Source organism: Bos mutus, chromosome 16 (genome assembly GCF_027580195.1).
Source record: "Bos mutus isolate GX-2022 chromosome 16, NWIPB_WYAK_1.1, whole genome shotgun sequence".
Classification (NCBI taxonomy): Eukaryota; Metazoa; Chordata; class Mammalia; order Artiodactyla; family Bovidae; genus Bos; species Bos mutus.
In genome coordinates, this window is record NC_091632.1 from 21,135,510 (window position 1) to 21,151,456 (window position 15,947).

At 42.4% G+C, this 15,947-nt stretch overlaps 1 protein-coding gene across 1 annotated transcript in view; it reads left to right on the forward strand.

Moving 5' to 3' along the window:
• The window catches only part of COLGALT2 (collagen beta(1-O)galactosyltransferase 2), a 121,491-nt gene extending 105,970 nt beyond the window's left edge, over positions 1-15,521 (forward strand). Inside the window, exons 9-12 of the mRNA XM_005893094.2 lie at positions 4,950-5,082; positions 5,288-5,415; positions 10,541-10,747; positions 12,612-15,521. Coding sequence (XP_005893156.2) covers positions 4,950-5,082; positions 5,288-5,415; positions 10,541-10,747; positions 12,612-12,888 — 745 coding nt within the window. The 3' untranslated portion in view covers positions 12,889-15,521. The remainder of the gene's footprint in view (positions 1-4,949; positions 5,083-5,287; positions 5,416-10,540; positions 10,748-12,611) is intronic.
• Positions 15,522-15,947: the final 426 nt, after the last annotated feature.

A 15,947-nucleotide genomic window follows, 5' to 3' on the forward strand; every position in this document is an offset into this window, starting at 1 on the left:
GAAGACTGCTGCCGTGTCTGGCCTTTTGTCTGTTGTACACAAGAGAGTGACATGCTCCGGGATCTTTGGCTTTAGACTTGTAAGATCCCCCTATCCAATAAATCATTAACGTATCTGTCACTGTCTCTGGGTTCTTTCTTTGGTTTCAAGGTTGGCTAAATTACAAGGTTTGCAGTCCTGGAAGGTGCAATCCAACAGTTTTTGAGCCAGCCAGAGGCTGAGGAAACTCCCATGAGCACCAAGATGTTGTTGAATAAGGATGAGGAACAAAAAGTCATGGGGGTAATCCTTGGCTAAATCCTCAAGTACAATGTTGGATAGAAATGATAAGAGTAGACAAAGGAGGCAAGAATATACAATGAATTAAAGACAATCTCTTTAACAAGTGGTGCTGGGAAAACTGGTCAACCACTTGTAAAAGAATGAAACTAGAACACTTTCTAACACCATACACAAAAATAAACTCAAAATGGATTAAAGATCTAAACGTAAGACAGAAACTATAAAACTCCTAGAGGAGAACATAGGCAAAACACTCTCCGACATACATCACAGCAGGATCCTCTATGACCCACCTCCCAGAATATTGGAAATAAAAGCAAAAATAAACAAATGGGATCTAATTAAACTTAAAAGCTTCTGCACAACAAAGGAAATTATAAGCAAGGTGAAAAGACAGCCTTCAGAATGGGAGAAAATAATAGCAAATGAAGCAACTGACAAACAACTAATCTCAAAAATATATAAGCAACTCCTACAGCTCAACTCCAGAAAAATAAATGACCCAATCAAAAAATGGGCCAAAGAACTAAATAGACATTTCTCCAAAGAAGACATACAGAGGGCTAACAAACACATGAAAAGATGCTCAACATCACTCATTATCAGAGAAATGCAAATCAAAACCACTATGAGGTACCATTTCACAGCAGTCAGAATGGCTGCATGATCCAGAAGTCTACAAGCAATAAATGCTGGAGAGGGTGTGGAGAAAAGGAACCCTCTTACATTGTTGGTGGGAATGCAAACTAGTACAGCCACTATGGAGAACAGTGTGGAGATTCCTTAAAAACTGGAAATAGAGCTGCCTTATGACCCAGCAATTCCACTGCTGGGCATACACACTGAGGAAACCAGAATTGAAAGAGACACGTGTACCCCAGTGTTCATCGCAGCACTGTTTATAATAGCCAGGACATGGAAGCAACCTAGATGTCCATCAGCAGATGAATGGATAAGAAAGCTGTGGTACATATACACAATGGAGTATTACTCAGCCATTAAAAAGAATACATTTGAATCGGTTCTAATGAGGTGGATGAAACTGGAGCCTGTTATACAGAGTGAAGTAAGCCAGAAAGAAAAACACCAATACAGTATACTAACGCATATATATGGAATTTAGAAAGATGGTAACAATAACCGTGTATATGAGACAGGAAAAGAGACACTGATGTATTAAAAAAAAATAGGAACACATTAGTGTACATTTTGAAAACAAGATTGCAGGCTTGTGTATCAAATTATGCTCATGGTCTTTGGGTGGTAACTGTTTTCCTTAAAATAATTTACTGTAATCTACTTTATAAAACTTCATTAAGAACTTACTTTTATCTTTGTTAAGATGGACATTTAAAAATTTTCATAATGAAGAACAAAAGTTACAAAAAAAAAAAAAAGAAATGATAAGAGTGGATAGGCTTGGCTTGTTCCTGTTATTAAGGAGAAACATTTAGTCCTTCACCATTAAATAGGATAATTGGCTCTGGAGTTTTCACAGGTGGCCTTGATTGGGTTGAGTGTTTCTATCTTGAAAGGGTGATGGTGTCTTAGTTTGTTTGCTGCTATAATAAATGACCGCAGACCAAGTGGCTCAAATAAACATTTGTCAAAGTTCCAGAGGCCGGGAAGTTCCAGAGAAGGGTGCCAGCATGGCTAGATTATGGTGAGAGAGCTCATCCTGCTTTGTAGATGGCGATCCTCTTCCTGTGGGCTTCCTTGGTGGCCCAGTGGTAAAAGAATCCGCCTGCCAATGCAGGAGCTGCAGGTTCGATCCCTGGGTCAGGAGGATCCCCTGGAGAAGGAAATGGCAACCCACTCCAGTATTCTTGTCTGGGAAATCCCATGGAGTGAGGAGCCTGGTAGGCTACAGTCCACGGGGTCACAGAGTCAGACCCAACTTAGCAACTCAGCATGATCTCTGTCCTCTTGCTGTACTCTCCTATGGCAGAGAGCAAGGAGAGGGGAGAAAGCAAGCTCTTGCTTTCTTATAAGGGCACTAATCTCATTTACGAAAGTTCTACCTTAGGATCTACAGCTCCACCTCCCTATCAACATGTGAACTTGGGGGAATATAAATAGTTAATTCATATACAGTAGGATTTTTGTCAAGTTTTATGTCTGTTTAGATGATCGTGGAATTTTCATCTTTAATAATGATGTGTCACTTTTTTTTTTTCCATGTGTTAAATGAACCTTACAATCCTGGGATAAATCCCATTTGGTCATGATGTATAATCCCTCTTCTCTGATGCTGGATTCTGTTCCCTAGTATTTTATTGGGGATTTTTCTATTTATCTTAGGGGATATTGGTCTCTCATCTTCTTGTGATGTTTTTCTGGTTGTGTATCAGGATAATACTTTATAGAATAAGTTGGGAATTGCACCCTCTTGAATTTTTGGTAAGGGTTTGAAAGATTTGTGTTAATTCTTTAAATGTTTGGCAGAATTCTGAACTCTTTACTGAAGCTATCTGGTCCTGGACCATGTTTTGGAACTTTTTTTTTTTATCTTTACAAATTCAGCCTCTTTAACTGTTACAGGTATTCAGAATTTCTATTTCTTGAGTTGGTTTGTTTCTTTTGAGCAATGTGCCCGTTGTATCTAGATTATCTAATTTGTTGATGTATAATTGTTCATAGTATTTTCTTGTAATCCTCTTTATTTCCACAAGACCAGTAGGGATTGCTCCCTCTTTCATTCTTAATTTTTAATAATTGAGTCTACTCTTTTTATTTGCCTAAAAGTGTTATCAGTTTTGTTCTTTTCCAAAGAACCAACTTTTGGTCTTGTTTTTGTCAGTTTTTCTATTCTCTGTTTCATTCATTTCCTTCTTTCTGCTTGCTTTGCATTTAGTTTGTTCTTTTTCCAGTTTCTCAAAATGGAAAAGCAGATTATTTAAGATTCTCTTTTTTAAACATAGACATTTGTACCTGTAACTTGCCCTCTAAGTACTGCATTAGGTGCATCTCGTAAGGCTTGGTACGCTGTTTTCATTTTCATTTGTCTCAAAATATTTTCTCATTTCCTCTGTGATTTCTTTGACTCATTGGCTATCAAGGAGTATATTATTTAATTTCACATATTTGTAAATTTTCCAAGTTTCCTATCAATTTTTAATTTCATTGTGGTTATAGAACATACTTTGTATGAATTCAACCATTTAAAATGTACTGAGGCTTTATTTATGGTCTATATAGTCTAACATGTGGTCTTTCTTAGAGAATGCTGCACATACAGTTGAAGAATGTGTATTTCGCTGTTGTTGCCTTTAATTTCAGTGTCAAATCCAAGAAATCATCACTAAAGCAGTCAAGGAGTCTTATCCCCTTGTTTTCTTCTAGGACCCTACTATTAATATGAACTTGATGGCTATAAATTAAGATGTTAATTATAATCCCTAGGGCAATCACTAATAACTAAAAATATACTGAAATATAAACAAAGGAATTAAGATGTTAAAGTACAAAATATTGAATCCTTATATTGTACACCTGAAACTAATGTTATATGTCAATTATATCTCAATAAAAAAATACCAACTTCAATACTAAGGAAAAACTTAACAGCTATATAGCTTTATTCCTTCCCCTTCCTTTGTTCTATGGTCACACTAATTATTTCTTTATATGCTCTTTATACATTATTTGCTCTTACTGCTTTATGCAGCTATAATTTAAATCAGATAAGGGAAAAAGTTATGAACAAAAGGATACTTACACTATTTATATTTACCTATCCCAGGTGGCGCTAGTGGTAAAGAACCTGCCTGATAATGCAAGAGACATAAGAAACACTGGTTCAGTCCCTGGGTCGGGAAGATCCCCTGGAGGAGGGCATGGCAACCCACTCCAGTATTCTTGCCTGAAGAATCTCGTGGACAGAAGAGCCTGGCAGGCTGCAGTCCATCGGGTCACGAAGAGCCAAACACAACTGATGTGACTTAGCATGCACGCAAACACCTGCACTTCCATTTACCAATGCTTTCATTTCTTTATGTGGATCTGAGTTATTCTCTAGTTTCCTTTCATGTTAGCCTGAGGGATTCCCTTTAGCATTTGTCGTAGAGCAGATCTACTAGTGACGCCGTTTTTGTTTATCTGGGACATCCTGGTTTTTCCATTTGTGAGGTCTAGCTTGACTGGATACAGCATTCTCGGTTGAGTCTCTCTGAGTTGGCACTTTGAATTTGTCAACCTTCTGGCCTCCATGGTTTCAGATGAGAATCAACTATTAATCTTACTGAGAATACTTTGTTTGTAGTGAGTCACTTCTCTTGCTTACATGACTCTCTCTGCATTTTAATTTTTAACTCCAAAGGAAAGATGTACACGTGTACAATTCCTCTTATGATTCTTTCCTGTCCTCATTCCTTCCAGTGTTTAATAATATTTAATGTTTCTATTAGCCACTCTCCTTCATTAGGAAAATACTTTTTCAAAGGTGCCAAAAAACTGATGATACTTAGAACTACATTGGGTGTTGTGAGGGATACGTAAAATATAAGACCGCATCTTGTCTTCACAAAGCTCATAATGCTACAACACACTAACCCTGAGGAGCTTCTAAGGAGCCTGCTCAGTGTGGGGAATACACAGACCTCTCCCTCCTGGCTTCTGCAGTGGGGACCTCTCAATGTGTTAATTTAGGGGCGTGTTCTATCTTACAGGGCACTCAACACAAGCCAGCTGAAGGCCCTGAATATTGAAATGCTGCCTGGATATCGAGATCCCTACTCCTCCAGGCCTCTAACCAGGGGTGAAATCGGCTGCTTCCTTAGCCACTACTCTGTCTGGAAAGAGGTGAATAATGCTTCATTCAGATGTGCAGTTCTGTAATGAGAAGGGAGGAGAGTGGGACCATTTTACTGTTGATGAACCTTCACCGAGATTCCAGTTATGAGCTATTATGTGTTGTGCTACTATACTTTTGACTTTTTAATACCTATTTTGGTTAGATAAATAAGTATCAACTTTTCATCGGGTATCTTCCCCCTGACCTTTGCAGGTAATTGATCGGGAGCTGGAGAAGACTCTTGTTATTGAGGACGACGTGCGTTTTGAACATCAATTTAAAAAGAAGCTGATGAAGCTGATGGATGACATTGATCGAGTTCAGCTGGATTGGGAGCTGATGTGAGTGACAAGACGACAGGCTTTTCTAAGAGTACTGAGAACTCTTTCAGTTCTTTCAGCACCAAGAGCCCCAACTCACAGGAGGTGGGGCTCAAGCTTCCACTTACCTGGCTTTCTCTCCAGCAACAAGAAGTAGGTAGGGGATACCCACTGGTCTGGGGGCTTCTCTGGTGGCTCAGATGGTAAAGATCCCACCTGCAATGCAGGAGATCTGGGTTTGATCCCTCGATTGGGAAGATCCCTTGGGGAAGGGAATGGCTACCCACCCACTCCAGTATTCTTGCCTGGAGAATCCCATGGACAGAGGAGCCTGGCAGGGTTGCAAAGAGTCAGACATGAATGAGTGACTAACACTTTCACTTTTGCATCTATATGTTCTTCAGGGTGAGAAAGTATGGGACTTTCTTTGAGACTTGGAATCTGCCTGTAGTTCTGGGGTTTTCAGTATCAGCATTTACCTGAGAACACAGCAGAAACCCACCCATGAAGCAGCGTGGTGTATAGAGCATCTCCAGGGAGGACCCGTGCCAGGGCAAGGGTCCTGTGTCACACTTGAGCATCAGCTCACTGGAGGATGGGTTTCCTCTGCAGTCTCTGATGGTGTGTGTGGGGGGAGGGGAGAGGGGGTTGGAAGGTCAGTGGGAGAGCATCTGTTGGGGAGGGGAGCTGTACAAATAGGGAGAACACTGACAGCTGGGTTTGGAGAGTCAGAGGCTGTCTTAGGAAAACCAGACTCACCAAGGGAGTCCTGGCTCTGAACTGACATTTAGTTAATGCTCGTTGCCTGCTACCTCTGGGAACTGAGTGTGTGCTCTCTCTCTGGGAACTGAGCGCTCGCTCTCTCTCATTTTGTTTTTACAATGAGATGACACTTTTTACTTCTCTCCAATGAGGCAGAAAATTCCCAAGCGTCATATTTACTTCCCATCTGTGTGTCAAAGGCAATTTCATCAGATCAGAGGCTGTTCCTTTAGCAGCTGCAGCCCACAAGCTGTCCCCGTTCCTCCCATCCTCGGAGGGAAACTTAACTATGCACTCGGGTGGAATACTTGTTCTCTTAGAAAATGTACCGTTCTGAGCTCAGAGGAAACCTAGTAATGGCTCACGTAACCGTGGGAATTAGACCCAGCACTATGTAATAAAGAGATTGGCTCCTGTCGGGTCTCAGTCATGTGATGAGATTCTGCACTGTCTCTTCTGATCATTGTCCCTAAAATCCTCTAGGAGTTCTCGCACCTCAGGCTTTCTGAGTCTGTGGTCCTGCAGCCTGCAGTTAAGGCCCCACAGGCATGGAGCTTGAAAGCTATTTCATGCTTATGTGACATGTACAAAGGCAGCTTTCACTTAAGCCTTGGAATCAGAGGACTGGCCTTGGGGAGTCTAAGGCTTAGAGTTGACATACATCCTTGTTCACTTGTGGTTTGGTTGATGCATTTCTTAGGAAAGCGTACCAATGGATCCAAGGAAGAAGAGTTATTGTTCTGATAAGGATATGGGGGATGGAGCTGGGGAGATGTTTTCTAAATTTCCGTGACTGATCAAGGGCAAGTGTTCCATTGAAATCTATTATCTAATCACAAAGAATTATAGCTGTTTCCAATTTTTCACATCTCACTTTATAAAATGAATAAAGCAAATGTACTTAAACTCAAAATATGAAAGCATATAGGCTGTCTGTGACAGCAATATTAAATTTCTCCAGAAAAAGAAAATAGTAAGCAGGGAAAAATAGAACAAGCCATTGAAATCATCTAGGGCAGCGTGTCCAATAGAAATATGTGAGACATATCATTTAAAATTTTCTGTGTGTGCTCAGTCATATCTGATTCTTTGCTACCCCATGGACTGTAGCCCACCAGGCTCCTCTGTCCATGGGATTTTCCACGCAAGAACACTGGAGTGGGTTGCCATTTCCTCTTCCAGAGGATCTTTCCAACCCAGGGATCAAGTCTGTATCTCTTGTGCCTCCTGAATGGGCAGGTGACTTCTTTACCACTGCACCATCTGGGAAGCCATCATTTAAAATTTTCTAGTAATCATATTAAAAAGATAAAAATAGGCGAAATTAACTTTAATAATACATTTTATTTAATCTAACATATCCAAATATTATTTTAACATATAATCAGTATTTTAAAACTATTAATGAATTAGTCTATATTCTTTTTTCATTCAGTCTTCAAAATCCAGTATGTATTTAATGCATACAATACACCTCAGTCCATATGCTAAATTTTCAACTGTTGAAGTAAACTGTAGCCCTACCAAAATAATACATTTCGAATAAGAGAAAAAATATTTTACACAAAGTCAATTTTAAAATTACAGTTTACATTTAGTATAACAAATTAAGTATAAGCTTAGTTCCTCAGTCACTCTGGTCACAATTCAGGCGTTCAATAGGATTTTCTCTTTCACTTGATACATGAGAGAAATTCAGGCTCTTTGCTTTTAAGAGGCTGTGGTTGAGAGGTGACTATATTTATCTCCAGAAGAACTGAAGATGAACACAGACTTATTCTATATATCCTAGGATGTTTCAACAAAGAGGATAGCTTAAATATTGAAAGAGATGGTTTTTAGAGCAAAATAGAGGAATTCAGCTTTTTCTGACAGGCAGAAAGCCAGATCTCCTCAACTTGGCCCAGGCAAGCAGAAGCAACCAGGCTCCAGACAGAAGTAATGGATCGCAGATCCATGGGTAGACTGGGGATGGGGAGAATAGTTGAGGGTACATCCTGCGTTGCAGAAGTAGTTCCTGGAGGACAGAACCCGGGAGGAAGCATGGGCAGAGATGGGTGAGGGAAAGCAAACTGTGCAAGTGGTGCCATCCATTCTTTCCCAGAGGAAACCTCTTGAGCTACTCTTGGGTTCCTAGGTCTTTCACTTTGGACTGTATCTTTTCCAAAGCATTTTCTTTCTTGTGTTTACCACCAGCATTTGGAGAGCTGTGCAGAAAATATCAAGTCCCCAGACTGAAGCTCTAGGGACTTGAAAGCAAAGTTGGGATTCTCACATCTGGTCTTTGTTGTCCCCTTCCAACCTCTATAAACACAGCTGAAAATCCTACACTACCTTTGGGAAATGATCGGAAAAAAATCTGCTTTTCGTCATGAAATTTTTAAAAGATTTTTTTTTTAATATTGGAGCATAGTTGATTTACGATGTTGTTAGTTTCAGGTGTATAGCAAAGTGATTCATTTATACTTGAGATTCTTTTCCCATATAGGTTATTACAAAATATCTTGAATATAGTTCCCCTGTGCTATATAGTAGGTCTATGTTGATTATCTGTTGTGTACATAATAGTGTGTATGTGCTAATCCCAACCTCCTAATTTATCCCCCCCCCCCGACACACACCCCTTATCCTTTTGGTAACTATTAAGTTTGTTATCTAAGTCTGTGACATATTTTGTAAATAAGTTTGTGTGCATCATTTTTTCAGATTTTTTCAGATGTTAGTGATATCATATGATAGTTGTCTCTCTGTCTGACTTAATTCACTTAGTATGATAATCTTTAAGTTCATCCATGATTCTACAAATAGTATTATTTCATTCTTTTTTATGGCTGAGTAATGTTCTGTTGTGTATATGTACCACATCTTCTTTATCCATTTCTCTGTTGATGGAAATTTAGGTTACTTCCGTGTCCTGGCTTTTATAAATAGTGCTGCTCTGAATACTGGATGTATGTGTCTTTTCACATTATGGTTTTCTCTGGGTATATGCTCAGGAGTGGGGTTGCTAGATCATATGGCAGTTCTAGTTTTAGTTTTTTAAGTAAAAAGACTTGAAAAATTTTGTATCCTACAACTTTACCAAATTCATTGATGAGTTCTAGTGGTTTTTGGTAGTGTCTTTAGGATTTCTTATGTATGGTATCATCCCATTTGCAGCAGTGGACAGTTTAAATTCTTTTCTAATTTGAGTTCCCTTTATTTCTTTTTCTTCTCTGATCACTGTGGAGGACTTCTGAAACTGTGTTGAATAGAAGTGGTGAGAGTGAGCATCCTTGTCTTGTTCCTGATCTTAGAGGAAATGCTCTCAGCTTTTCACCTTTGAGAATGATGCTAGGTTTGTCATATTTGGCCTTTATTATGTTGAGGTAGGTCTCCTCTGTGCCTGCTTTCTGGAGAGTTTTGTTTAAAAAAAAAAAATGGGTGCTGAATTTTGTCAAAGTTTTTTTCTGCCTATATTGAGATGATCATGTTTTTCTTCCTTTAAATGCTATTCTTTAATAATATTTATACTCACTTGCTCACACTGGTGAGTATTCCCTTGTACGTCTGCCCCCAGTGTCCTGGCCCCCACAGTGAGTCATAGCCACTCCCCCACCCCGCCAGGAGACACTCCCAGACCATCAGGCAGCTTTGTCCCGCACTCCTCTGCAGTCACTGCTTTTGCCCAGGTCCTGCTGTGCACGAGACTGTGTGTGTACCCTCCGGGAGTGGAGTTTCTGTTTCCCCCATTCCTGTGGAGCTCCTGCAATCAAGCGTCCTGGCCTTGAAAGCTGAGTGCTCCGAGGGAGTCCTCCTCTTGATGGCAGACCCCCAGACTGGGGAGCCTGACATGTGCTTCAGAACTCTCACCCCTGTGGGAGAACTTATGAGAAATAATTATTTTCCCCCTTGTGAGTCATCCACCTGGTGGGTACAGGATTTGATGCTATCACGAATGTGCCCTCCTTCCATCTCGTTGTGACTTCCTTGTATTTGGGGGTAGAATATCTTTGGTGGTGGGTTCTGGTCTTTTTTGTCGATAGTCATCCAGCAGTTAGTTGTGATATTGGTGTTTTTGTGAGAGGAGGTGAGCTCACCTTCTACTCCACCATCTTGTCTCCAACTTCTGAAAGATCTTTTAATCTCTTCATTTCAACTTTCAGGCCTTAACAGCCTTCTAGGCAAGGATAGCTGGGCTCTTGATAAGTGGAACCACAGAAATGGCCTGAAATTGATGGAAGATGGTGACAACCATGATTGATGTGCTGTGCCCTGTTGTGTGATACATTTAAATAAGACACAGTTGGTCCAAGCTTTCAAAAGTGTCTGCAAAGCTGTGCTCCATTCTTATGGATGTTTAATACTCAAATTGGAATTTTCTCCCCCCCCTGTTTCCTTCTAGTTATATTGGTAGGAAGAGGATGCAAGTAAAAGAACCAGAGAAATCTGTGCCCAACGTGGTAAATCTGGTTGAAGCTGACTATTCCTACTGGACCCTCGGCTACGTCATCTCTCTGGAAGGAGCACAGAAGCTGGTTGGAGCAGATCCTTTTGGGAAGATGCTCCCAGTGGATGAGTTTCTGCCAATCATGTACAACAAGCATCCTGTGTGAGTTGCCCTGAACTGCCTACCTGTCCCTTGAGCATTATGCTACTTGGTTTTGGGTAATACTTGGTGTTTTTTAAAGGGGTACTCCTTTCCTAAATGATCTTTCCATAGTCATGACAAAGACAGGCCAACTCGAGTGATTATCTCCTTTTACAAACAGGGGATATAAGGCAGAAATGGTGAGTCTTGCATAGGAGTCCTCTTTAATACCCGCTAGGAGTCAGACACGACTGAGCAACTTCACTTTATTTTTTCACTTTCATGCATTGGAGAAGGAAATGGCAACCCACTCAAGTGTTCTTGCCTGGAGAATCCCAGGGACGGAGGAGCCTGGTGGGCTGCCATCTATGGGGTCGCACAGAGTTGGACACGACTGAGCGACTTAGCAGCAGCAGCAGCAGCAGCAGCAGCTTAACTGCACATACTATGCTCGGTCCTCTCGTCTTTGATTTTCTTACTTCCATAAACCTGTACACCTCAAGGTGAAGGTCATCTTCCTAAGCACCTCAAATTTTTCAGTTCGTTTCTTAGTCCATTGTGTATACTGTTGGCCAGGCAGTGACTCACAAGCTAGTCAGGCACCCAGACTCATTAACACTCATTGTGATATATTGTGATACGTACGATCACAGAGATGTGTTAGAGGCTCGGGGAGAGTGGAGATGGCCTCTGAGCTGGGCGTCCACAGAAGACAGTGTGATGCTCAGAGTTGCCATAGCCTGGAGTTCAGTATGACCTAGTGCTGTATCAAGAACATGGTAAATGATGGGTTTATGTATCAGTCTCCCCAGTAACCTGTGAGCCTCTGAGGCAGGGACCATCTTTATCTCTGTGTCCTTAGAGTCTAGTCCAAATTCTACCCATGCTACCTGCTTGATCGATGCTTCCGAAATTCGTTAATGGAGCAGACCAGGTTCTAACCTTGGCTCCTTCTCTCGTTGCTGGGTGATCTCCTCCCTAGATGGTCTTCTATGTAGCAGTTCGATGTTCTTGTCCTGCATCTTGCCCATTTTGTCTCCTGTCCTCAGTAAAAATGGATGTGTCAGAGACTGATTTTTATCTCTGCTACCCGACAGAAACATGGAGGTCAACCATCACCCTCTTAACAGAAAGGAAATTGAAACCTAGCTGCTGAGCAGACGTCACCTCATGTAATCGGCAGAGGAGCCCTGGGAGGGAGGGCTCCTTGTCCCTTTATTTACACTCACAGGCTGCTGGGCTGCAACACCAAGCTGGTGTGCCTCCAAGCCTACACCACATCACTCACACCTTCACTCCAGCTCCCAGCCATCTCATTCACTGATCCAGGATCAAAGCATTTTCTACAAAGTGATCACTTTATTTATTATTGTGGCCCAACAGAGCTTAAACCTTAATTTTTAGAATAAGACCTGAAATTCATTTTTAAGCTACTCTATCTAAATTTGGATCTTCCCTTGTAGCTTAGTCAGTAAAGAATCTGCCTGCAATGCAGGAGACCTGGGTTCGATTCCTGGGTCAGGAAGATCCCCTGGAGAAGGAAATGGCAACCCGCTCCATTATTCTTGTCTGGGAAATCCCATGGACAGAGGAGCCTGGCAGGCTTTAGTCCATGGGGCCTCAAGTGTTGGACATGACTTAGTGACCAAACCACCGTCTAAATTTAACAGAAATACCCTGACCTTTTTCTTTGTGTATTTGTTTAAATCATCTGAAAGCCTTAAGAAAAAAATCTGTTGTGTTTGTAGGCTAAAGTTTTCCACAAAGACACAATTTAAAAAAATAATCAAATCCATGAGAATTTAGGAGGTAACAAGCAAGACCCTTTTCCCCTGTTCTGTGAGTGCCCTGCCCCCTCACCCACCTGTCTGCCTCTTGTTTTCAGTGCTGAATACATGGAGCATTACGAATCCAGGGACTTGAAAGCCTTCTCTGCAGAACCCTTGCTCATCTACCCCACGCACTACACAGGCCAGCCGGGGTATCTGAGTGACACGGAGACCTCGACCATCTGGGACAATGAGACGGTGGCCACTGACTGGGACAGGACACACGCCTGGAAGTCCCGGAAGCAAAGTCGCATCCATCGCAACGCAAAGAACACAGAGGCCCTGCCACCACCAGCCTCCCTGGACACTGCACCTTCCAGAGATGAGCTATGAAGGCTCCATGGAGGGCTTACTACACTTTGGTTTTCCTAATGGGCCAACCATCTGTTTGCTCCAGTTTCTTTTAATGGTTACAGTGACCTAACCAAAGCGGTCTAATGTGATTGATCAAAATTGATATATTTTTAACAGGGAAGAGAATAGGGAAACTAAACCCAAATCTCCTAGGATGGCTAGAAGATAGGCTTTCTGGCCACCATTAGGATGAACTTCAACCCAGACACCTTGTCCTTTAGTTCATTACCCATGATACCGGTTCCCACATTAAGGTTGAACAGCATAGCTCAGAGATGCTCACTCAAGGGAAAGGTGGTCACCAACGCTGTCACATCAATAAATGGGTAGGCCCGGCAGCCTACCCAACTGGACCATATCTAGTGGTCTAGTGGGCCCGTTTTATGTCGTAGATGTGACCTTGAAAACTTGAGTATGTTCCAAGTTTGGTGGTGGGGGGTGGGAGGGCAGGAATCAAATAATTTAGAAATCAAATTAATCGGGCTTTTTCTTTAAAGGTATTTGTCATGAGCCTTATTGCAAAGTGAGCTTTGCATCTTAGTCTCCGTTATCCAACAGGGATGGGTATTTGGGTCTGTCTGAGACTTGGCCTTTGACTATCGTGACAACTGAAGCTCTCATAAAGAGCTGTCCAGTTTGCCATGTGGACATATTGAGTATAGTTTCATAGATATTTGAGGGTGTGTGTAGCTATTTGAAGAAAACACTCAAGCTTTGGCTTTCTTTATTATGGTCACTTGAGTTGGGATGCTCTATTTATGAAGATAAATTTAATATATAAGGGGCCAGGGCTGGTCTGTAATTGCTGTCCCAGGGGTTCATGTGCTGCCCCAGCAGGTCAGACTCTCCCATCCCTCCTGAGCCTGGGAGTGAATTGCAGGCTTGAGGTTCATGGGTCTGTGAGAGACAGAGCACATGTTCAGGCCAGCAACTGTCCTTGCCTGGGATTTTCATTCTATTTTGAATTATTTATTTTTACAAAATGTTGGGGGTTGGGGGAGAGTCTGCAGGATAAGGCAGAGAAACAGATGCATCAGGCTTTCATCACTCCTGAGAAGTGGTCAGTGTAGACTTATTGGTTCCAGAACCTGGTTTTTCTGCATTTCCCAGGCCTGTTGAATGGGAGAGTCTAACCTATAAACAAATGATTCTCCACTTCAGGTGAGAGACCTTGGCTAGAAACAATGAACTGATCAACTGACATAGGCCAACACCCAGGGAAGCTCTTAGGGTCACAGTCCTGGGCAGACCACCTCTCTGCTTTCTCCATAAATGGATTTTATGTAAAATGCAGAGTTGGACTACATCATCTCTTCCAGTGCTGCCGTCTGTGATATCTCATGATGGTTTGCTTCAGGTATCTGTTCTCGTGCCCACAAGCAGTAAAACTCAGTCTCCAGAAATCCCCGCCCCAAGCATCCTGTCCACACCGGCTCCTCTCCCCGTGTCCTGGGTGTTGGACTCCGAGCTTCATGCTTGGGAACAGAGCCCCAGGGCGGCCTTGCTGAGTGTACCCATGAGGGTACTGCTGACTGCTCCCCATGAAGGCCCCTGGCTGTAGGACAATCAGGCAGCTTCCCCCCACAGAACGCCAGCCTTGGCCTTCCCTCTTGACATATGGTTGGTTCTTCTGCATTGACCAGTGAGCCAGGAGACAGAGGAGGGGGATCTCAGCTGACTGATTTTTACTGCTTAGATATGGCAGTCTGAACTTGATTCTTTGTCTAGAAAAACAGAGCATCTGGGGAGCTAATGAAAAACACTTAGGTGATTCCTAAGCTTTCCTTGGGTATTTTGTATTTTGCTTGAATATTTGAGTGCGTGCAAGTGTGCATGAATTTTATGTTTTTGTTTTTTTTTTTTTTATAAAGAGGGTGGGAGGTGGCTGAGGTATTAGGAGTGGAAATGGAGGCAGATTGAATTAATTTTTGTGTGGTTTTGTTTAATAGAGAACATTGGTGTATTTTCTTTTTCCCTGTCAGCTGGTCTGGTGGGTTTATGCATTCTCATTCTTAAAAGACATTGTTGATAAATTCTAGAATTTTAGCTTAGGACTGTTCTACTGTGAATAAAGTTCTGGCTTTGTCAGCCCAGCCTTTGTTTCTCTTCACTCAGGTCTAGAATCCCAAGCAATGTTCTTTTGTTGTGAACATTGTGAACTGCAGACCCAGCATTTCTTTAAAAAAAAAAAAAAAAAGGGATTCCTTGACCTCATTACTCTTCCTCTCTCCCGTCTAGCCTAGTCTTAAGTCAAGACATTTGACCTTGGCAGTGTCAGAGGACTTTGCCTCCAGCCATGGCACCTGCTGTCTGCTTCTGGAAGTTAAACCCTCTCTGGATTTTGCGATGCAAGGTGGAATCTTCTGGATGGACAACCTTGACTTCAGCGGTGCTGGTGCTGCTGAGCGTGGACTGAGTGTCTACCATCTGCAGAGGACACACTGCCCGGGCCTTGCTTTGTTCACCGGGGCCTGCTGCAGGATCTGGGAAGCAAGAGCTGGCATCCCAGCCTCCACTACTGTCTGTCATGCTCTGTTGTTTCAGGGTGGGGAAGTGGTAAATGACTTGCCTTCTAGAGCTTGCTGTGAAACAAATTAAAAAACAATGTGCAACCCTGTGACTGTTCATTGGTTCCTCCAGCGCTGGTCAACAGCCCCCACTGCTGGGATTTCCAGGTTTGCACTGGCCCAAGGATGTCGGAGGCCAGAGATAATCATCACTTTGCTGTGGCAAAGAAGAGAGAATAGTCACCAGCCTTCCCGGCCAGTTGGGGGAGTGTTTTAGACTGCTGAAGAGGTGGGTAAGCCAGAGAGCATTCAAAGGTACAGAGAAACAGGAGCCCCCAGTGAGAGGATGATGAGGGAGAACTCATCTTGCATTTCTGTGCTGTTGATCAGCCTGTTCATCAGAAGATACTGAGATGCCTGTCCCAGGCCAAGGAGCTTTATCTTGGGGCAAAAACGGGAGAACCCATGTTGGACCCAGTGACTCCTTTGAATTTCAGGTCAAGCTCCACGCACCCCCCCCCACCCCCACCC